The sequence below is a fragment of the Ochlerotatus camptorhynchus genome, unplaced genomic scaffold (assembly GCF_037179485.1).
Source record: "Ochlerotatus camptorhynchus isolate MF236.1 unplaced genomic scaffold, CSIRO-AGI_Acam_v1.1 ptg000040l, whole genome shotgun sequence".
Taxonomy (NCBI): Eukaryota; Metazoa; Arthropoda; class Insecta; order Diptera; family Culicidae; genus Ochlerotatus; species Ochlerotatus camptorhynchus.
Genome location: NW_027040531.1, coordinates 2,095,469 through 2,116,841, shown reverse-complemented (window position 1 = coordinate 2,116,841; position 21,373 = coordinate 2,095,469). Strand labels below are relative to the sequence as shown.

The following is a 21,373-nucleotide window of genomic DNA, read 5'->3' as shown; positions in this document are numbered from 1 at the left end:
TTATTTTCAAATAACGATAAAATGCGTGGACCAGATCCACCAGCACCTTGAATGTCAATGTAAATGTCTATCAATTTCAATACTCACCGATGAGCTTCCTCATCGCAACCTCTTAACACTAAGAAGCTCGGCGTTTCCGGTATATAGATCACAGATATGAAGAGCATAATCGGCGCCGCCGAGACCAGCATCGCCAGCTGCCGCCAGTCCAGGTAGGCTCCGAGCGCGTAGGATATCAGCACTCCCAGATGGCCGGCAATCTTCTGGATCGCACTCAGGAAGCCCCGGATGTCCGGCGAGGAAATCTCACTGATGTACACCTGGGTCACGGTGGACACGATGGCACAGCAGAATCCCCCGACGAAGGCGGTAAAGAACATCGTCTCGACCGATTTGGCGAACACCGTCAGGATCCAGGAAAGCGAATATGGCAACGACATCAATGCTAGCACCCGCTTCCGGCCGTACTGCATGGCGACGCCACCGAACATGCCGCCGAAGAGAGCACCTGTAAAGCGGAAGGTTTGGTTATATCAGAAACAATTTTAATTTCCGTTTCTTGCCAGATCGGGGCACAGCTGATACGTACCCAAAAGTGAAAGACTGGCAATCCAGCTTGCCTGCTGGTCGTTGACGGGGAAGGCTGTATAGTTGCCTCGTTGCCGTAGATGTAGGTCCTGGAGACTAGCAATGGCAGGACTAGAGTAGCCCTTCCCCAGGCCGGCCGCCAGCGGTCCGATTGATACTGCGAGGGCTGCGATTATCTGCAAATATGGAGAAATGTATCATTTAGGATAAAATTTCAGCGCAGTCGGGAAACATGAAATATTACGATGAAACAATTCTTTTGTTTCCCATCAACCCAATGGAGACATTATCCGCTTGTAAATGCTCACACATCATATCCCAGTCCCAGTCGGTGGGGAATGTAAATTATGAGATCGTTTGAAAAGTGGTTCTGGCATGTGCATATGTAAGGTAGATGAAGGTAACTACAACAGAGAATAATAATGGGAAATGAGGCGCCATCGGGATTATGGGACCGCCATTATTGTCATCAGTCACTTGGCAACATGTATGCATTAGGGATGTGGGGGAGGGAGAATGGGAGCTATAATGATGATATCAATTTTATTGTTTGTCGCCCATCATTCTACCTCTATGCTGTTATTATCATCCTGTTTCCCCCTGCCTTTTGCAGCGAAACAAAGTGACTTTCATCATCCGGATGGATATGTCATTCTGTTTTATGGGATCTGTTGTTACACCTAATTTGAAGTCAATAATTCACTGAGATTCTTCTGGTGCAAGTAATGACATCGTCTGCGCTTTTCTTTTTTCAATTGTATTCAGATGGCTTGTGATATATTTGGTAAACTGAATCGGTAATGGCTAGCCCGGCGTCGAGCCAAGTTGAAAAAGAAATTAGTTTTCATACAGAAAATAATCCCGAGTTCCCCCGGAAACCATAACACTGATGTAATTATTGTTCTGTCGATCCATTTCCCTTTCGAAACCTCATAAATTAATTTTTCCTGCCGAACAAACCGAGCGAGAGGGCGGTGATTTTTCCGTTCCATTGCAAAATGATTTAATTTTGTGTTCTGTTATCGTTCACAACCAAACATCAGACAAGCCATCGAACTCACGTGTTCCACTACGGGTTTTTACAAAACAAACTGTATATTTTCATAATTGATCATAAATTATTTTTAAATCCAGTTCGGATCAATAGAAGCTTTTTTCAATATCTCTTCTCCGCGGAAGGGTTTCGGTTTATTTGCATTTTGGACGGTCAGTTACTATTGAACAATCAATGAGCTGGATTACCGAGGTGAAGCAATCACTCACACAACCACTGTACGATACACGAAAGTACACGCAAGTAGTGACGTCACTACTTGCGTTTACGTTGATTTTTTGGTTTACTAATACAACCCTATTTCACGATCTGCGCCACCTCTCTCTGTACCTCATTGTTGAACAATACCTTTGCCAGAGGATTTACCATCAACCAGTCATTTAACACACTCAGGAGACAGAAGCTTAGCGCATGTTGTGTGCGTGACACGATTTACATGCTTCATATATGGGTAATTTTGCCCATACCTGCCGAAAGGCCGAAAAGGGTGTTCCGATTTATTATGGCCTTAACTGTTAAGACAACTTAAGCATGCAATAAATAACTTTATCGTGAGTGACATTGGTAGGAGGACACACATGGTCTGCCTTTCGGTTGGCAGGTTACTCAAAGTAGGTCGAAGGTTTTTGGTTGAATAATAATGTTAAATTTCTACAAAAACAAGACTCAATTTGCTGATTCAGCACCATACAGGTACGCAAAACGCGCGGGCGTACCTCGGTTTCAAATTCGGACGTCTCACTTCCAGCGAAAAATTAAGCAAATTAATTGCCTGTCGAATTAACACCGCACGAAAGCGATGAAATATGCATAACCATGCTTGTTGATCCTGTTGATTTCAGTTTTCGACTAATTTCGTAAACGGTGGCTTCCATAACCTCCCACCCCCACCAAACCGGGTCCATTGTTCCAGCAACGGCAAATGAATATTTCATTATTCGTATGCGGCACGCGATTTGGTAAACCCCAGCTGCCTATGCCCGTAAGGGTTCCGTTGGCCCGGTAAAGGAAGCAACTAACGTGTACTAATACCTACCGGTGATTGAATCAATTTTTCTCACACACGACTGGCCGGAGGCTTGTTGAACGAACGATACACCAGTCTCTACGGCACGCAAGCAAGGTGTTACTTTGTTAATTTTTAATCAGGTTCTGTTATAATTTATGATGTTGTAAGGCAGCCTCAGCACAATGTTTTGGCTAATTGGAACAAATGACTTTGATTAATCCAAATACTGCCTAGGGTCGGACAAGTGAGTCTATAGAGATATCTACTCGAATTTATGACTCATGACTAAGGTGGCTATGGACAATTGAAATCATATTGAATGTTGAATTCTAAACCGTTTCACCCACGGCCATTTGCGCGAAGAAATACATTTTTTGTAGGAGAGTGGTAGATTTAGATCTCCTTCCATTTGACTACGTCTTACGGGAAGGTACAGGGGGTAATTGGAAAATGCAAAATTGCACCCGTCACGAAAAGGTGTTAGGTTTTGAACGCTTATAACTTTATCATTTATAGTTGAAATTAAAATCCAAATACACCAATCGATAGGAAATGACTCTGCAAATCTGCCTAAGCATGCAATTTTCCATTTAAACTTTTGGAAAATTTGCAAATAAAAACTGGATAATTGGATCACTATTTTCATGAAATAAACGTTCTCCCCAAACCCAGTCGTCATAATCGAGTAACAGTTGGTTGAACATCGTTCTGTTTGAACCTGAAAAGTTATAAAACAGTGTGGCTGTTGTTCCTTCGCTTATTTTCGCATAAGACGACATGGTGAGCAGGTACCAGCAGCAGCAGTAGGAAGTCAGCGGAAAAGATGGAATTTTTCTCTTTCTCTCTCTTTACCATCGAGTAGAAAAACTTCGTCGCAGTGGAGTGGATCACCTTGACCACCAGCGCCCAGTGGGGAAAAAATCGACCCAAAATCCCAAAAAATTAGACGACGCACTACCGTCCTGCAAAATAGCCTATCTTATGTGAAAAAAATCGGAGAATCGATTGCTGATGGTCCCGTTTAGCGTTGACTTCGGAAAGTAGTCCGTTTTGCCCGATTTACCCATAATTTTGGAAGAAAAATATAATTATCATCCAGAAACTGAACATGGTGCGCTTAGATTGAGTCAACGTGAACTTTATCCTTGTAAAAAGAGCTGGGGAGTTGAATGGAGCTTGTGTGTCAATAAGTGGTCCATTTTACCAGATTTCCCCTTGGCCTATAAAAACAAGATTTAACACTCGGAAAGCAGAATTTGACGGACAAAATATTGAACTTTATGCACTTAACAATTGTACAATTACCCAAGAAATCGAATGGTGCGAGCCCCGTCTTATGGTGACTCCTGCAAAACCCCATTCCACCCTATATTCCCCTCAAACTTGAACAAATTGTTACATTATGTGGTTTTATAGATTAGCGCCATTAATATTACACGCACTTGCGCTATAGTTATGTAAAAATGTCCGGAGAAACGAATGATGATGGTCTATTATTGGGTTGAAGTCTCCACCACACCCGAAGGGAGACTCACCTCTTCAATAAGCTGTTTTGGCGTTAAGCTCAATCTGCACCTATCCGCTATCATCCAATCCGATGACGATTTTCTCGCATCGGACAACGTAGTGGACAGATCCCCTGAGGAACTAGCAGCAGCAGTATCTCCAACGGTAGGAGGTGGAGTCTTCTGACTCTAACCGAACAATCGGTCCTTCTCAGGACCATAAATGTTTGCAGAAAGAGTTAAATCGGCGGTATTTAGTGAGACTACAATCATAGAGGTAACTCTAAGACCACTGGGTCCCGAAGAAAATCATTATTATTTTTGGCTCACTCAGTACCAGAACAACGGTCCCAAGCAGTCCCAAGCTATTTCACTCACCCCTGCATGTTCTGCATGAATCCACACACCCCTGATGTTATCTGTCAAACTTTCATAGCGAATCAAAACAAACATAGTGTAGTAATAGAATTTCAACTAGAATAGGGTACGTTAATCGTTTGCTTGGGACCAATAGGCTACTAAAGTGGTGAGCCAATTTAAAATCGTTAGTTTCGTATTGATTGTTGCTACAATATTATTTCTCGGTTGGGTCCCGTTTAAATATTACGTTACGCGGAAAATGTCATTTTTTTTTTAAAACACCTACATTTATTTTAAAACCCCTACATCGAATCCGAACAATTTTCTATTTACTATTTCCATTTATTGCAATATTACTCAGGAGTGTGTCATTAGTTACTATCCCACGTTCTAGAAATACTTCAAGATCAAGAACTCCATTTTGTAAATAAACCTTGTAAGCAGTGTTGGAAAAGTTCGCGATATTTCACGAAGTTCTCGAAGGGAAAAGTTCGCGAGTCATAGTGATTTTTTGCGAACTTTTCCATCACTGCTTGTAAGGTCATTTTATCGTGAACCGAAACCTATATTCACAAATCTAAAACACAATTGGGTAGAGGAGAATCTCCCCTACCTGTTCATTTTGTTGGTTTGCGTTGACGGACTTCGGTTCGCGACAAAATCGCCTTACAAGGTTTGTTTATAAAATGGAGTTGATGCCTTTTCAATTGTTGATCTGTAAGTATTTCTGGAACGTGGGATAGTAACTAATGACACCTTTCTGATTAATATCGCAATAAATGAGTTGAGGCCTGTTCAATTGTTGATCTTGACTTCTTTGAAGTAAAAAAAAGTATCATCTATAAATGACATAGCCATTTTCTCTTTGCATCCCCACGGCCAAGTATAGACACTTCCAGAGATTTTCAACACATAGTTCGATAAAAGCAGCTATTATCTAGCATCTAATGCGGCAAGAAACGGATTTGTAGCCAAGAGAAAGTCGACAGAGAATAGATCAATGTTTTTGAAGGAGCTACACGGAAAATTAATCTCACTCATATAAAAATGCCGTTCACTCAAATCCGCAAAAACGTAGGTCACTAAGTGACCTACGTTTTTGCGGATTTGAGTGAACGGCATTTTTATATGAGTGAGATTAATTTTCTTATAGAATGCGTTAATTTTTGCTCAAACATGAGTAAATGTCTCTCATGTATGAGTAAATGTCACTCATGACTTTTACTCATATTTGATAAAAATTTACTTTTGCAAATTTGACGGACCGGTACTCAGATATGAGTGAGATTCATTTGCCGTGAAGTTTGTTTTGACAACAGGATTGACTGCTATTTCTAAACAACCCAAATTTGAGTAGGATCTACTCATATCCGTCAAAATTAAGGCTACCCTAAATTGAGCAAACAAAGATGGAACTGACAAGATGACAAATGAACAACATCGTTCGGATTCAGGTCGATGTTTTCCATTCGTCATCTTGTCATTTATTCATTTTGGGATATCCCACTTTTGATGGATATGAGTAGATCTTACTCAAATTTGGGTCGTTTAGAAATAGCGTGTGTACCGTTTTGACGTGTCATTTCACGCAAATATCAACATTTTGTCTACACAGCAAAAAAAATTTTTTAATATTACATGTTCCTAATTTGGGCCCATACATAAATTCAGCAATCGACTAAATTTTCAATAGCAACCAAAAATATCCATTAGTAACATCCCAATAACGCGTGAATCTAGATAAAATTGATAAATAGCAGATTTTTAGCGATGGGCCCAATCTTAGATCCATAGGCCAACATTAGAGACACTTCCCCTACATATTCTAAATTTAGCCACAATCCCTTCGAAGATATTGTCTTGTATGCGGCTCCACTTAATAGCAAGATCGAATTGAGTTGCCGGTCTGAATTCACAATAACGCTGTATGAAGGGCCAAAAACGGAGGGGCGGACCCGTAAGGATAGTCACTAACGTGAAACCTTCGGGAGAATGAGAGTCTCCTTCCAACGATACGAAGGGCTCGTCAATCTCCCTGGGAAAATATCAAAAGATCAAATCTCACCAATGAGAATAATCTCATTTGAGTATCGTAAACAAAAATCAACAAGCAGACAATATCGGATGATATTAAAAGCTGTGATACGGTTGCTCTGATATCATGCTAACAAAACTCACCAGCTACAATTCTCACCAAACTGTGGTGAGTTTGATCTTCAAGATTTTTGATGTACACCCGAACACGAACCGAAACTTCCATCACTGCTGGTAGCAGTAGCTTCGTGTCTGTCATCTGTGAAGAGTTAAGAGAGATAGCAAGCTATGCTTTCTCTTTATATACGATGTGCTACGGAATCATTGGAGTCATTGTGGTGGTAAGTCAACTCATAGCTACAATTTTACATGTTCTGAATTGTCTCGCAATATCAAAGGAGCTTGTTAAATCAATATCATGCTTGATATTTTATTCCAGTATCTCGCGTGATATTGGCAGCCCTTGAGAGCGAAACAAAATCATTTGAGTGAGGATTATGCCATCACTGCTCCCTGCAACTGTTGAAGTACACCGAGGCAAAAGAACTTAAGAATTCCATAAGAACCACTTATGAATTTTAGCCACAAGACATCGATATGAATTTCATAGATTTGCCTTATGAAAAATAATGTCGACAAAAAAAATAATTAAACGTAGCAGACTGAAACCGAACCATGGACGTTGAGATAACGAGTCCTGAGTCTAAACCACTCGTTTATCAACGCTTGCGAAAATGGAATGGCTAAAGGCGTGTAAGAGCTACCTTATGTTAGACGAAAATCTTTCATAAGTCATGCTTATGAAATTCATATGTGTCGTTCATAAGTCGAAACCTTATGAAATTCTTAAGTCCATTTGCCTCAGTGTAGAATTCACACCACCACGATCGAATCCTTACACTGCAACTGGAAAGTACCCATTAATGGGTACAATTTAACCCATTGAGTAGAGAAGTAGTGTAGGTTAACCCATTTAATGGGTAAAAAGCCATTAATGGGTATCTAATACTCATAAATGAGTAATTGTTACCCATTAGTGGGTAAACATTGTTCAATAATGGGTAGGTTTTTTACCCATTTAATGGGTTAACCTACTTTAATTCAAAATGGGTGCAATTTTACTCATTATTTATTTATTTATTTCGTCAACCAACGTAGACTAGTACATATTAGAATACAGTTTTGTTTTCTTAAATTTATTTATTTATTTCGTCAACTTTGGACAAAAGGTTAAAAGTATAATTTTTTTCTTTAATAAAAATTAAGCAGTGTCAGCTTTCCTATTTTTTATGAGTTATAATGCCTTATGGAGTAAAAATATTGTTTTAGTTTATGCCGAGACATTGTAAAGTCAATGGTTTCGCAGTATTGATTGTAAGAGGCCATCATGCGGTTTAATGGTCCATATTTTGCATAATTTGTACGATGATGTTTTATGGCAAATAAATTTCGATTTCGGAGTTGCCGAGTAGGTGCATGGAAATTTAATTTTGATAAAAGTTCTGTGGAGTCAATGCGTTGCGAAACGATATCGTTTACAAATGAAACCATTGCATATTCACGACGCTCTTTTAATGTTTGTATGTTTATAAGCATGCAGCGTGCTTCATATGATGGAAGAGGAAATGATGTCCAACCTAATTTACGAAGAGCGTATAATAGAAATTGTTTTTGTACGGATTCTAATCTTTCTTCGTGCGTGATTGAAAAAGGAGACCATACAATGCTGCAATATTCCAGTATTGACCTCACATAGGCGATATATAGTGTTTTAATTGTGTATGGGTCCTTAAAGTTATAGCAAAAGCGCTTGATAAAGCCTAGCATGTTATTTGCCCTGTGAATAATTGTGTTGTAATGGTCTATGAAAGTTAGTTTAGAGTCTAAGATAATTCCTAAATCCCTAACTCTTTCACATTTTTCTACATTTTGATTTCCTAGTGCAATTGAAATATTTGAAGTTGTTCTTTTCCTGCTAAATGATATTAAGTTACATTTTTTTACATTCAATTCTAGTAGACTTTTTTTGCACCATATGTAGAATATGTGTATTTCATTCCGGAATATATTGATGTCTTCTTGATTTCTTATTTCTAAAAAGAGCTTCATGTCGTCGGTATAAATAAGACATTTAAGTTTTTTGAGAATGAAAGAAATGTCGTTTACGTATAGAATAAAAAGAAGAGGTCCCAAATGAGAGCCTTGGGGGACGCCTGAAGTGACTTGAATTGGACTCGATTTCTTTCCGTTGAATTTAATTATTTGTTGGCGGTTAGTTAAATATGATTCAAGCCATTTTAGAAGCCCTGACTCAATTCCAATTTTTTGCAATTTAAAAAGTAGCATTGGTATGTCTATGCGGTCAAATGCCTTGCTAAAGTCTGTATAGAGAGCTTCTACGTGGTTTCCATTATCCATTGCATTCAATGAATAGTCTATAAATTCAAGTAAATTTGTCGAGGTCGAGCGACCCTTGAAAAAGCCGTGTTGCATGTCAGTAATTCTATTTTTGATTTGGAGAAATAATTTTTCGTTAACAATTGCCTCGAAAAGTTTAGGAATGCAAGAGATAATGGCTATACCACGATAATTACGTACGTCAGATTTTCGGCCAGATTTAAAGATAGGCACTAGGAATGAGCTTTTCCAAGTTTTTGGGAAGGTTCCAGATTCCAGGGACATATTAAAAATCCAGAACAATGGAGCAGTGAGTTCCATTGCTAGACATTTAATAAAAACTGGAGGAATTCCGTCAGGTCCAGGACCTTTTGAGGCGTCTAAATTTTTTAAAGCCTGCAAAATATCCTGCACTTGAAGTTGATTGAGGCCAATGTCCCTTGAAAATTCTGAAAAAAAAGCAAAATAATCGCGGTCGCGATCTTCTTCAGAAAATGTCGTATAGATTTCTTGAAAAAATTTTGCAAATAGATTGCAGTTTTTTCCGAGCTATCACCGACATTTTCGTCGAGTTGCATTATTGAAGGAAAATTGTCAGATTTTAATTTGGTTTTTACGTAATTAAAGAAGTTCTTTGGACAGGACTTTATTTCACGTTCAGTTTTTGCATTATATTCTTCAAATGCAGTACTGATAGCTAAATTCAGTTGATCGCATAGATAGAAATAAATTAATAAATTATTACTACTATTGTGTTTTTTATAAATTTTATGTGCTTTTTGCTTCCGATTTTTCAAGTTTTTTATTTGTCTGTTATACCAGACTGGATTTTGTGTGTTTCTGTTGCGTCTTTTTTTTTTCAAAGGAATTTCTTCCGAAATTATTTCTGTTAAAATTTTGAAGAACACGTCTATACCAATTTCGACATTTCCTACATTCCTTAAAATAAATTGTCAATTGACACTGTTTAATTTAAATTTTATTTTTTCGTAGTCTGCTAATTTGTATTCTAAGACTTCTTCGTATTCGCAGTCGTTGGGTCTTTGGTTTTCATGCACAAATAAAGAATATTCAATTACTGTGTGAAACGCTTCATTTTTCCACAGTGGATTTAGTGATTCGGTCACACAGAAATCTTCATAAATATTCGTTAGTAAAAAGTCCAAATAGCAATTTTGTTGGTTTTTGATGTGGTTAATTTGGTTCAGTCCTAAATTAGCAGTTTTGTCAAAAATGAACTGCAATGTTTCATTATCCCCAACGACTGGGAGTAAGATACATTCATTTTCAGAGTCCAGAATGAAGTCAGCATGGCGTTGATTAAAGTCTCCATAGATGTGAACTTTAACCTCAGGAGGAAGCTCAGATAGAATTTGTTCAGCACTTTAATGATAGTACCCATAAATGAGTAAAGTTTCACCCATTTTGAAGTAAAGTAGGTTAGCCCATTAAATGGAGAAAAAAACTACCCATTAATGAGTAACGTTTACCCACTAATACATACCAGTTGCTAAAGCCATTTGAAAAAATAACACGTCTTATTAGCTCTGAGAATTCGTGTGTTTCTGAGGTTGTTCCGTACGTAGTCACCCTTCGCTTAAATCAGGAGAAACACAATAAAAATCATGGATCTGTGGAAGCAACTAAGGAATCGTTGCACCGTAACCTTAAGTCGTGCTTCAAGAATATAACGCAGGAGAACTTTTTCACATACGCTACAGTCGTTGATCTAAGGTTCAAACTAAATTTCATCCCGGAAAGTGAGCGTGATGCCATGAAAGATCAGATTATTGTTGAAATTTCCGAGAACGACGAGCAGCCTGAGCAAACCAGAACAGAGATCCGTCTTTATCAGCAAACGGTTTTTCGGACTGCTTTGCAGAAATCGGAGAAAAGCAGCCGCTGATTACTCTGGGACTTCAAGCCAAATAAGGAACAGTACATTTCTGAGAAAATGATCAAAAGAACTGCTACACCTTAGACCTGTTCATTTTAACAGAAATGTTCAGCAAAATCGGTGATGGTTTAGAAGTGCTTCAAGTTAATTTTAAGTTTTTAGGTAATTACTTATAGCTTTATGTCTTACCTACCAACTTAGTGACTAGAGGTTGACCATTCAAAGTGATTTTATAGAAGTTTGACTTAGTTTCATGCTTGAATATATGTTAAAAAGTGGAAAATTTTAAAGTATATGGTTTACGAACTTTCCCCATATAAAAATGTGTAGTCTACGACTTAATGTTCCTTATACCGTGCCGATTCAAATTTCGGACACTTAAACTCGAATTTCGGACACTTTTAAAAGTTGATTATCTCGGTCGAATATGATCCACATGTCTTGTAAATTTTAAATTTTTTTGACTAGTGCCCTCCACGATCATCTAACATTATTACTTTGTTTCTAACTGGATGTAATATTTAATTAAAAATGAAAGTGTCCGAAATTTGAATCGTCCGAAATTTGAATCGGAACGGTACTGTTCTAGAAATTTCGTTCAAACATAGTTTTCGTGTAGATTCCATAGATTGAGAGAAAAAAAAATCAGAAAAGAGGCTGCTATAGCTAGAAATCACAAGACAACAGAGCCAATAAAAGTTTCAATTAGATTGACAAAACATAGTTGCATTGCTTTTCAATGACAACCCATGACTGTTTCATTGATGGATGATTTTTTTTTTTAATAGGGGAAATGGCTCTAATGTTGGCCTATGGGTCTAAGATTGGACCCATCGCTAAATATCTGCTATTTATCAATTTTATCCAGATGAACGCGTCATTGGGATGGTACTAATGGATATTTCAAGCTGAACATTGCATTAGGTCCTAAGTAACATTGACAGATTCTCTTCGTCGACTTTCTCTTTGCATCCCCACGGCCATATAAAAACATTGCCAGGTATTTTCAGCACACAGATCGATAAAAGAAGCTTTTATCTAGCATCCAATATCACAAACACAATAAGAAACGGTTCTGTGCTCAAGTTATTAACAACCCGGGGGCAACTTGACAAGTCCAGTACATTTCCAGTGTACCCCGAAAATTTGATGCTGGTGGTTCTGTCAAACTCACAAATTTCAGAAGTGTTATCTGAATAGGGCGAATGCAGATATGATGTACAGTAAATAAAATACTGAAAATAAAAACAGATAGCCTCATCTGTTTCTTGAAACTTCAAGTTGGTGGGGAACAATGTTGATGAAACGGACGGGTGTAACAAAAGACAATCACTGAAATTTATTCGTTTTAGAAGCTCATTATGAATATCTTTTGTTGAGAGACGCTTATTTTAATTTATTTTATTTATTTCTTCATGTTTAAATGGATATACGAAATGTTAGTGTTCACAAAGCAAACCTGCTACTCACCGCGAATAAGAATCAATTTTGTATTTTTTTTTTCACCCTCAATAGAAAGATGGGGAAGTAAACTCTTTTTATTGATACGGCTTTTTATTGATACGGCTTTTTATTGCAAGTCTTCACCGCACAAGTATGCTCAGAAACATTATTCTCAAGACTGATAATATTCAAGAGCAAAATATAATAGAATTAACCAATGTGTTTTCATTTCTATTTGATTATATAAGAAAAACTTCCATCAATCTGTTCCAATTTGTTTGGATTTATTTCATTTCACCACGAAAATCATAAATCGCTCTTTTCACATGGCATTCTTGCTTGTTGTTTGACATCCACACATGGTGAAACAAAAAGTTGCCTTCCCATAGAGAAATACCATTGCGGCGGTGAAGGGCAGACCCTTTATTTACGTTGTGTGGCGACATCTACTATTTGCAAGTGGGTACGTGAAACTAAGATTATCTGTCACCTTGTCGGGGACTTGGTTATTAACGAAAGAGAAAGTCGACGAAGAGAATCGATCAATGTTACTTAGGACCTAATGCAATGTTAAGCTTGATTTTTGGTCGCTATTGAAAATTTAGTCGGTAGCTGAATTTATGTATGGGCCCAAATTAGGGGCATTTAGGCCGACATTACATCCATTTCCCCTACTATATGAATCGTCAGTAGACGTGTTTTTTTTATCAAAGGCAAGTGTCACTCGAGCCATCCAAAATGGAAGATGTGGAAAGGGCTACAATCCCTGGAGTTTGTATGGTAAGACCGCATTTGAAAGAAATTGTCTAGGCGAGGCGAGTTCTTCTGGTATTTTTTTGTTACCATCGTAAAAAACAAAAATCTGTGCCCCAGAGTTGCGCTATAGTTGCGCAGGAAATAACAATAATTTATAAAATAACGAACATTTTGGATGGCTCGAGTGACAGTTGCCTTTGATAAAAAACACGTCTACTGAGGATTCACATTTCTAAAAAAATCATATCCGGAGTGATTTGGGATTGGGGTGCAATTGCTTTTGTAAACAAAGGCGTCAATTGCCGATTTCTCTTGAGATAAAGCACAATATCACAAACAAACAATACCAAATGATAGAGGAATCATTCCTCTACCTCTACCTATAGCGTTATTAGTTTTCGAGATTGAGCTTTTGTTCGCGAGAAATCGGTGATTGACGTGTTTGTTTACAAATGCAATTACGCCCAATTACACCAGAAACTTCAAAACCGAGAAAACACAAACACAAACAACTGATAGCTTGTTGAAATTTGTTTGCAAAATAGCTGTTAAAATGACGGTCAAAATTTATCGAACGTTAAGTTGCAGAAATTTCGATGAAAGCTTATCGTAGTCGCTTATATTATCTGGGTGTTTATGATAAAAAAAACGTATTTATCTGCCGGGCATTGTAAACAGAAATTTAAACTACTTTATCGAACTGTGATGTTTCAGACGCTTAGTGCAATGCAACTCCAATCTAGTTCGATTAATTCCCCTTTGAAGGCCTTCTCCAAGCTCATTTGTCTTCCGATTGACACATTATCAGTGATCACTGATCACCTAGGCAAATGTCGTATCGTAAAGTTAAGACTGTGTCACTCCTGGGTCCGCTAATTCCAAATGCTCGTTCTCCTTCACTGCACGCGTCGATCATGTTGGACGCCATAAATGCGAAAAATGCATTCGCCCGCCTTCCCGATTCCGTAAATGTTTGTCCACCGGTGGCGTGTGCTGCATCGCGACACAAATATTGAACATGTGCAATGCTGCCGTCGTCTACTATGTTTCCAGCCCTCCAAGTCGGATTGACATTCGAAGGCATGCACTGTGGACACGCTTTTAATTACATGTAGACTCTCGCGCTAACGACCTCTCGTAGTCCGAGATGTCAGGTTGTACGAGACGGTGACCACCGTGCAATGTCAAATTCCTGATATTACTATTGCAATAGTCGCTGGTCAAACAACGCTAATCGAATAGAGTTGCAACTTTTCTATTGCCATTTGTTGTCGTCGTCGTCTACCAAGACGGGTAGTAGTAAATTGTACTGCACCCAAGGCGCCGTCAACAACGCCGTAACTCGGACGTAGGTGTTCTAGGCTTGAGAGCTGGTAGGAGGCACCCTCCCAATAGACGAATAGTTTATGAACGAGCGCATTTTATTATGCTAATTGCTTTTGATTATGGAGTTGCTTGTAACTACTCGGGTGAATTTTAATTGGGCGTGGGAAAATCTTGCGACGTGCCGCTTTACTACCACCGTTTTGGAACAAGGACTGGTGGCCGGGAGGCGTGGCTGGCTGGACGCTGGTTTGGAACTATACAGACATCGGCATAAGGAAGTCTTCTTCGCAATGTCCTTCGCCACACTGTTGAGAAGTTGTTTGAGATTGTGGTTTGCAGCAGTTGCATTTTAATTACTTAATCTCAAATGCTTGTCTGTATGAACGCTTTAAAATTGCTTTGATTAACTTTGGCACTGGCGATGATTGTGTAATGGAAAGAATGTGGGCTTGTGGTATGATTCATTCGTATGATTAAATTGAAAATATGTGTTAATTTGTTTGAAATAATGTGGCTGCAAACAAAATCCTTACATTGACTTTTGTTGGATATCCTTGAATATAGATCATTTGTGTAAATCGGTGTTTTTCAACGGTCCGAGATCTAGCCAACTATCCGAATCGTATAATTAAGATGTTATAGACGAACTTAATAGAAACTAAGCGATCGTGTTAGCCTCGGGTAGTGGTCGTCGTGAAGCATAGCAGGAGGGATATATTTTCACATTTCCTGATTAATTTATCGATTGCAGATGCTTAAAATTGTCATCCACGTGATGAAAAATTGTTGGGATAAAATCGCCAAAACAGTGGACGAGAACGTGGGTGCCGCTTGATGAGTCGTATTAAGGGAAAAGTTTGAGAACTCCTTCGAAACCACGACGAATAATTTGTTTCACTTTTTTTTCAACAGCCTTAGTATCATTCAAATTTTCATCAAGTATTTTTTTTTAGACCTTAATGGCCTTTCTCCTAATGACCCATTTTTAAATTTCATTGATAAAAAATACTTCATATGAGTTTGTTTGCCTAACGTCTATTAAGCCTAACGTTCGCTTGATTCGATTTGTGTGTAGATTGAATCAGTTGAAATTTTGCGCCCCACTTCAACTCTCAAGGACAGTGAGCTCAACAACGCATATCATCATATTAAAGCAATAAACAACCAGCATCCGAATTTCATCGCCATTCGGCAGCCGCATGCAAATTAGGTCACATACCTAACGATCCCACACTGAACGCGGTTTCAAAATATCGATTAGACCCATTCGCGAAGTGATGATGTATGCATGCAAGTCTGTTCCTATGCCTCAAACCCACATGTGTATAGAACCGGTACGGCCCGGATCGGGAACGTGTACTCACCTGCGTGCAATGATGCGTCAGGTTGATGGCCGTCAGCTTGCCACCTTTACCGCGTAGTAATGGCTGTCCTCCCGCGCATGGTTCCCGTCCAGCGGGACCACCACCGGCTGCGGGGTGTATGACAGCGCCTGGTCCACTTCGGTCTCCAACCAGCTGACTGTGTTCGATGATAATCTCCTCGCGTTGCATTTTGCCACAGGTGCCACCGTCGCCGCCTTCCGTCGTGATGTCACCTACTACAAGCGGTGGCTTCTCGTCCAGATAGGACTCCTTGGTCTGGTGTTGATGCTGATTGCTAAGATACTGATTGTAGTTGTTGTAGAGATTATGATTGGTGGCGCTAGTGCTATGGTAGTTGTTTTTGTAGTTCCTACTGACGTTGTTCTGATGTTGATACTGCTGATAATGGCTATTGTAGTGATTGTTCTCGTCGTATGGTGGCGCTGCACCGGCGCTCGTCAGGCCGGGCGTCGTCGTCGTCGTTGGTGGCGATATTAGTATGTTGTATTGATTTTTCGTAAAATTCAGATTATAATTGATATTGTAGTTCTGGCCACTGTAGTGCTGCTGGAGCACGCTGTTGGTGTTCTTGACAGTTGGCGGTTGAGGCGGATGCTTGTAGCTTGTGGGGTTGTTGAAATACTCATACTGTTTCAACTCGTAAATCAGTGGACGCCTTTGGGAGTGGCTGGTGCCGCTGATATTGGCTGCGCTACTGCCACTGTTTTTGTTGCTGGTGGTGTTGTTTTTCAGTATCCCAATCGGGCCGGTATGGTTGTTCAGCAACTGTTTCTGGTAATCAAGAGCTCTGGGTGCCGGTCTGGGCTGCTGACCAGAGTAGTAGTTGTTGTACCCACTGGAGGGGTCGTTGGAAGAATTGGCACCTAGCCCGGAATGCTTCCCGTGCTTGCTGGATCGGGGCGGGGGAATTCGTTGCGTCACGGGATAGTGATGTGGGTCTATCGGCTCCAGGGGATGGGGTTGCTGCTGGTTGTTGTGGCGCTGCAGGTGTGAAACCTGGAAGAGAGATAATGGAAAATATGTCGTTTGAAATGAGATCATAAACAGACGATGTTGGTAGCATGGATTATATGTAAACATCTTAGCGATTCTATATTGTACTAGATATAAGACGATCAATTTTCTACTTGTCTGCATACTTCTATACTTTTGAAACCTATACGAAGGAGCTAGTAAAATTACAGAAGCCACAAGATGTTCCCTTTTAACCCTCAGAAATTTCAATTATCCAAGAGGAAATTAATCAAATCAAACCAACTGTCAATTAGTGTGAATAATGAGCGACTATTTGAATGCAAACAAATTACCCATTTCTTAACCTCATCAACATCGTTTGTCAACTTTGTATCTCTGCAGAGGCGTCCTCCCCTGGACCAATATTAATATTAATAAATTATGCAGATTGAGTGAAGTATACATATACATGAAAGGCATATAAATTGTACGTCTCTCGTTCCGTGCTCTTTTCTTGGGCATTTGCAGCCAATCAAAAAGCCTCCCCCCAAATTGATCAAGTGACCACCACCGATCCGACCGAACAACTGTGGCAATTTGCACAATCACGAAACGGGCAATGCATTCCGCCTAATCTAAACACAGCTGAAATTGGAAATGAAATTCTATAGACTCACGGGCCTTTTGTGACGGTTCGAATTTATGCATGTTTATACTATCAACATACGGCACACGTACAAACACTCGAAAATGGACGGCGACGACGTTGAAAACGGTATTATTTTACACAAACACGCCCCAGACTGTCAAAGGCCAATTTGTAGTCCCCCGTTCCATCCGTGCTCCCCTCATCCTTCGTGGTCTCCATCGGGTTCAGGTCACCGAAAAAGCCATGCACAACTAAATCTGCCCGCTTGATTTACCTACAAACTGAAACACTCTTCACGTGGCAGGTGGACCATCGAATGGGGCTGCTTTGGACGGATCGAACATCGGGAAGGAAGTCTGATCAGAGAAGCTTTCCGTGACGGTACGAGTCGGTATGGCGGTCGGTCGGAGCGGTGACACACCCATATCGCATTGCACGCGGTACAAATAAATCATTTGCATAATTGATCATTAAAAGAGTATGTTTAGCGCGCGCACATTGCATTGGATGCAATTGAGGTGTCAGTCCATTCGGAGATACTCCGGGAATCAGCCTGTCTGTGTTTGCGTTGATTGTGTGATGGGGGTGGTGGGTAGATTTTTTTCTTCTCCGTTATGCCTAGCTGTTGAGGACATATCTAGCTTTTCAGAATCGTACGGGCTTAACTGCTGGACGGTGATTAAATAATCGATCAACTTGTTTCGCATTCCTTCGGAACTTGATCAATGTTTTTTTTATATTTTGATTCTTGGTTATTTACCACCTGAAGTTTATCCTTCACGTATAAGTGCCAATCACCGACGACTTTAACCGGACTCTACATTTAGAAAGTCGTGCTTACGGTGTCTTATTTAGAATAACATTAAAACTAAAATTTCAGCATTCCGTTTATATATTTCATCGGGGGCACTTTCTCATACAAATTGTTACAAATTGTTGTGGGTCACTGGAATGTTGAATAGAGGGGTCAGGTTTGCAGCAGGGTTTGTTTTGTTAAACGATACGCTGAATTGAAGTGACTTGAACATTTTAATATAAAAATCTATACGGTATTAACGACTCTGTAATGTCAAGAAGCCTGGGATTGAATCCATGATCTTCTGCTAAGTAGGCAAGAACGGTCGTTATTAGACCACCGAGACTTTCAAATTGCAGCACACAACATATAGGATCAAGTTTTTGAGATGGTACAGAGCCAATCGGTCAAAGGCCACTATTTCGAACGCCACTAAGTCGAATGAGTCATAACACCGAATTGTGAAAAATTAAGCTTAATATTAATAATATCGTACTTCTAAACTTGAATTTTGACATTGAAAAATTCTGTTTGCCATTCAGAAAATCTGTCGAAATCATCCAAAACTTGGTTCTGATTTTAAAATCACCGACTTGGAAAATTTTACATGATTTAAAATTTCTGATACATTTTTAAAATCATGGATGCATAATCAGACCATGGTTTTTCATTGCACCATTTTATAAATTAGCGGTTCTTCCAAGTATCAAAATTTTCAACTGGAGTAATGCCTAGTTCAAGATATTTAGTAGGAGATTTTTCCTACTTTGAAACATGAGCAGTTCTTTCGGGATATATTGGAGGAATGGATTTCGGCATCTTGGATGGACTGTGCATCTGTGACCTAATCTATCCTTCTTTGCTTTGAACAAGCTTGCTTCACGGAAAGATTACAGTTGTACTATGCCACAGCACCTACACGCATTTTTCACGCTTAATAGTCTGATTGTAACTCTGGCACAATGACAACTGAACAACTATTAAAGCTGGAGATGCTTATCGTCAATATCAAACTTTAAGTGATCATTTTATACGATAGAAGAGAAGATGAAAATATAGAATTGATAGATCCGTTTTAGTATGGCAGTGCAAAAATTGTATTCGGAAAGTAGAAAGCGAGCAAAGGACAATGTTGAGGAAGGTACGATGACGGGAGCGCAGACAATGGCAGAGGAAAACAATAGCTGCAATTTCAAAGTCATCGACTAAATGCTTACGTCAGATGGCGACTTGAGTGTGTGACAATCGATAGTACCGTTTCCGCACATTGGAGGTAGGCCTAATTGCCCATTTTGGGTCTATCCAGCAGAAAACTTCAAATGAATCCATGATTCCAGAGTTAACAAGTCAATTAGGTGTTTGGTACGATACTTTAGTTAATAAGCTACGGAACGAAGTCAATGAGAACGCGTGATATGAAGGTTTGCACCCATTATTTCCAAAAACAAAAGAAACGCTCCGACCGAATCAATTTTTATCTTCATCCGATAGGCCGAAGTGAATTCATTGACGTTTCAATGGCGTTTCAATGCGTTAGGCTGAGTTTGGAATCCATAGGCCGAGTTTGGCGTCAAGAAGTAGTGTTAGACTTTTGACAATATCTCAATATTGGTTTCTCTTTAGGTTAAGAAAGGCTAAGTGCGGATTGTGCTTAATAGGCCGGAAATGGGGTAGTTAACCCTACATGAGCGAATCGGCCAGTGGTGGCGAGGGGAAACACCTCTCACCGCCGTTCATCAAAGGATGAGTTTGGTAAAGGGAATGCGATTCGTACCTGCCTCAAAATTGTCCTTGACCCGATTTTGTCAGCCTTTCCATGCATCAGACTTTTATCTTAAAATAATCCCACATAACCGTAATTCCAAACATTTATCATTCGTTTTCAAAATGGCTGTTTAACACTCCGAATACGATGTCTCCGAAAAACGGCAAGTTTGCAATGGCATAGCTTAGCCATTTCTTGATGAATTTCAAAAATTGAGGTATTTCTAGAATTCCTAAGGTCTGTAGATTATTTTGATTGTAAAAACATTGAAAATAGAGTCGTCTACTTTTTCAAAATGCGAAAAGATCTATAATCTACATTAATGGGTACAAATGTTCATAATTAGTTAGAATACCTTCTTGGTTTGATATCTTTGGATATCCTACAATTTAACGCGCGCACATACCGAATTACATACGGGACATACGGATCTCAACTTTAGCGAGCCTAGCTGGGAGAACCAGTAGTAGGGTCGCAAAGAGAATACTAGCTTCTTATTTTGTGAAGTTATTCGATAAGCCAACTGTGAAGTCGGGTCAAGCTTCAGCCTAAGAATCTTTTTGTTTATTGAAATGCATTTTCCTTTTATACAGTTTTAGTTACATTGATTCATGAATGTTGAAAAGAGTCATTTGGGAAAAAGAGTGAGACGACTGGAGTGACACCAAAAATGCGCATCCTAGCAATATCGGAAATAATGGTTATATTTTGGTTGAGCGCCCGGCGTTGTCATTCGAAACCTTTCTTGCTGCGCGAACAACCTTGGCTCACCCGGGAAGGGTGGAAGAGGACGAGGGAGCGCTGCAGTTCTAGTGACGAGTGACAAACATATGGGTCGTGCGTGTAAAGTTGCATAATTGCATTCTTGCCCGAGCGATGGCTCGGTGCCTGGAGTGGATAATTTATTAGCATGGTTCATATTGATTGGGGTTTTGTTAGCTATGTGAGAATGGTATACTACATTGGTTCCAATTAATGGAAACTGGAGACACCAGAACGATCCTCTGGCAGATCCGGAACATCCGTAAAAGTGGTCAATCCACGAAACTGAGCCAAACATTCGGAACAGACCGACAGAATTTGTGGTCGTGACAAAAACATGGTCATCCACATAGGACCGTCCTCCGGAAGATACGGAAAATCCGTAAAAGTGGTCCAGTGGTTTCTTATATCACAGTATTTAAAAAAGAACTGCAGAGCTCTAGAATCAGTTTCATAGATTGACAAATTTACGGATGTTCCGGATTTTTTGGAGGACAGTCCCATGGCTATCCGGATCCATGTTTATGTCCCGACCCTAAATTCTATCGTAAATCGCAGTTCCAACAGTTGTCGTAAAAAACCACTATTTTTTCACAGTTTCATGGATGATCCACTTTTACGGATGATCCGGATCTTCTGGAGGACGGTCCAATGACCATCCAGGTTCATATTGATGTCTCGACCCTAAATTCT

At 39.5% G+C, this 21,373-nt stretch overlaps 1 protein-coding gene and 1 long non-coding RNA gene across 2 annotated transcripts in view; both read right to left on the bottom strand.

Annotated features, from left to right (window-relative positions):
- The window catches only part of LOC135712932 (facilitated trehalose transporter Tret1-2 homolog), a 400,438-nt gene that overhangs the window by 11,566 nt on the left and 367,499 nt on the right, over positions 1-21,373 (bottom strand). The window contains exons 3-5 of the mRNA XM_065236032.1: positions 15,734-16,750; positions 590-764; positions 88-508 (exon numbers count right to left, since the gene is read on the bottom strand). Coding sequence (XP_065092104.1) covers positions 88-508; positions 590-764; positions 15,734-16,750 — 1,613 coding nt within the window. The remainder of the gene's footprint in view (positions 1-87; positions 509-589; positions 765-15,733; positions 16,751-21,373) is intronic.
- The window catches only part of LOC135713122 (uncharacterized), a 388,886-nt gene that overhangs the window by 75,060 nt on the left and 292,453 nt on the right, over positions 1-21,373 (bottom strand). The window lies entirely within an intron of this gene.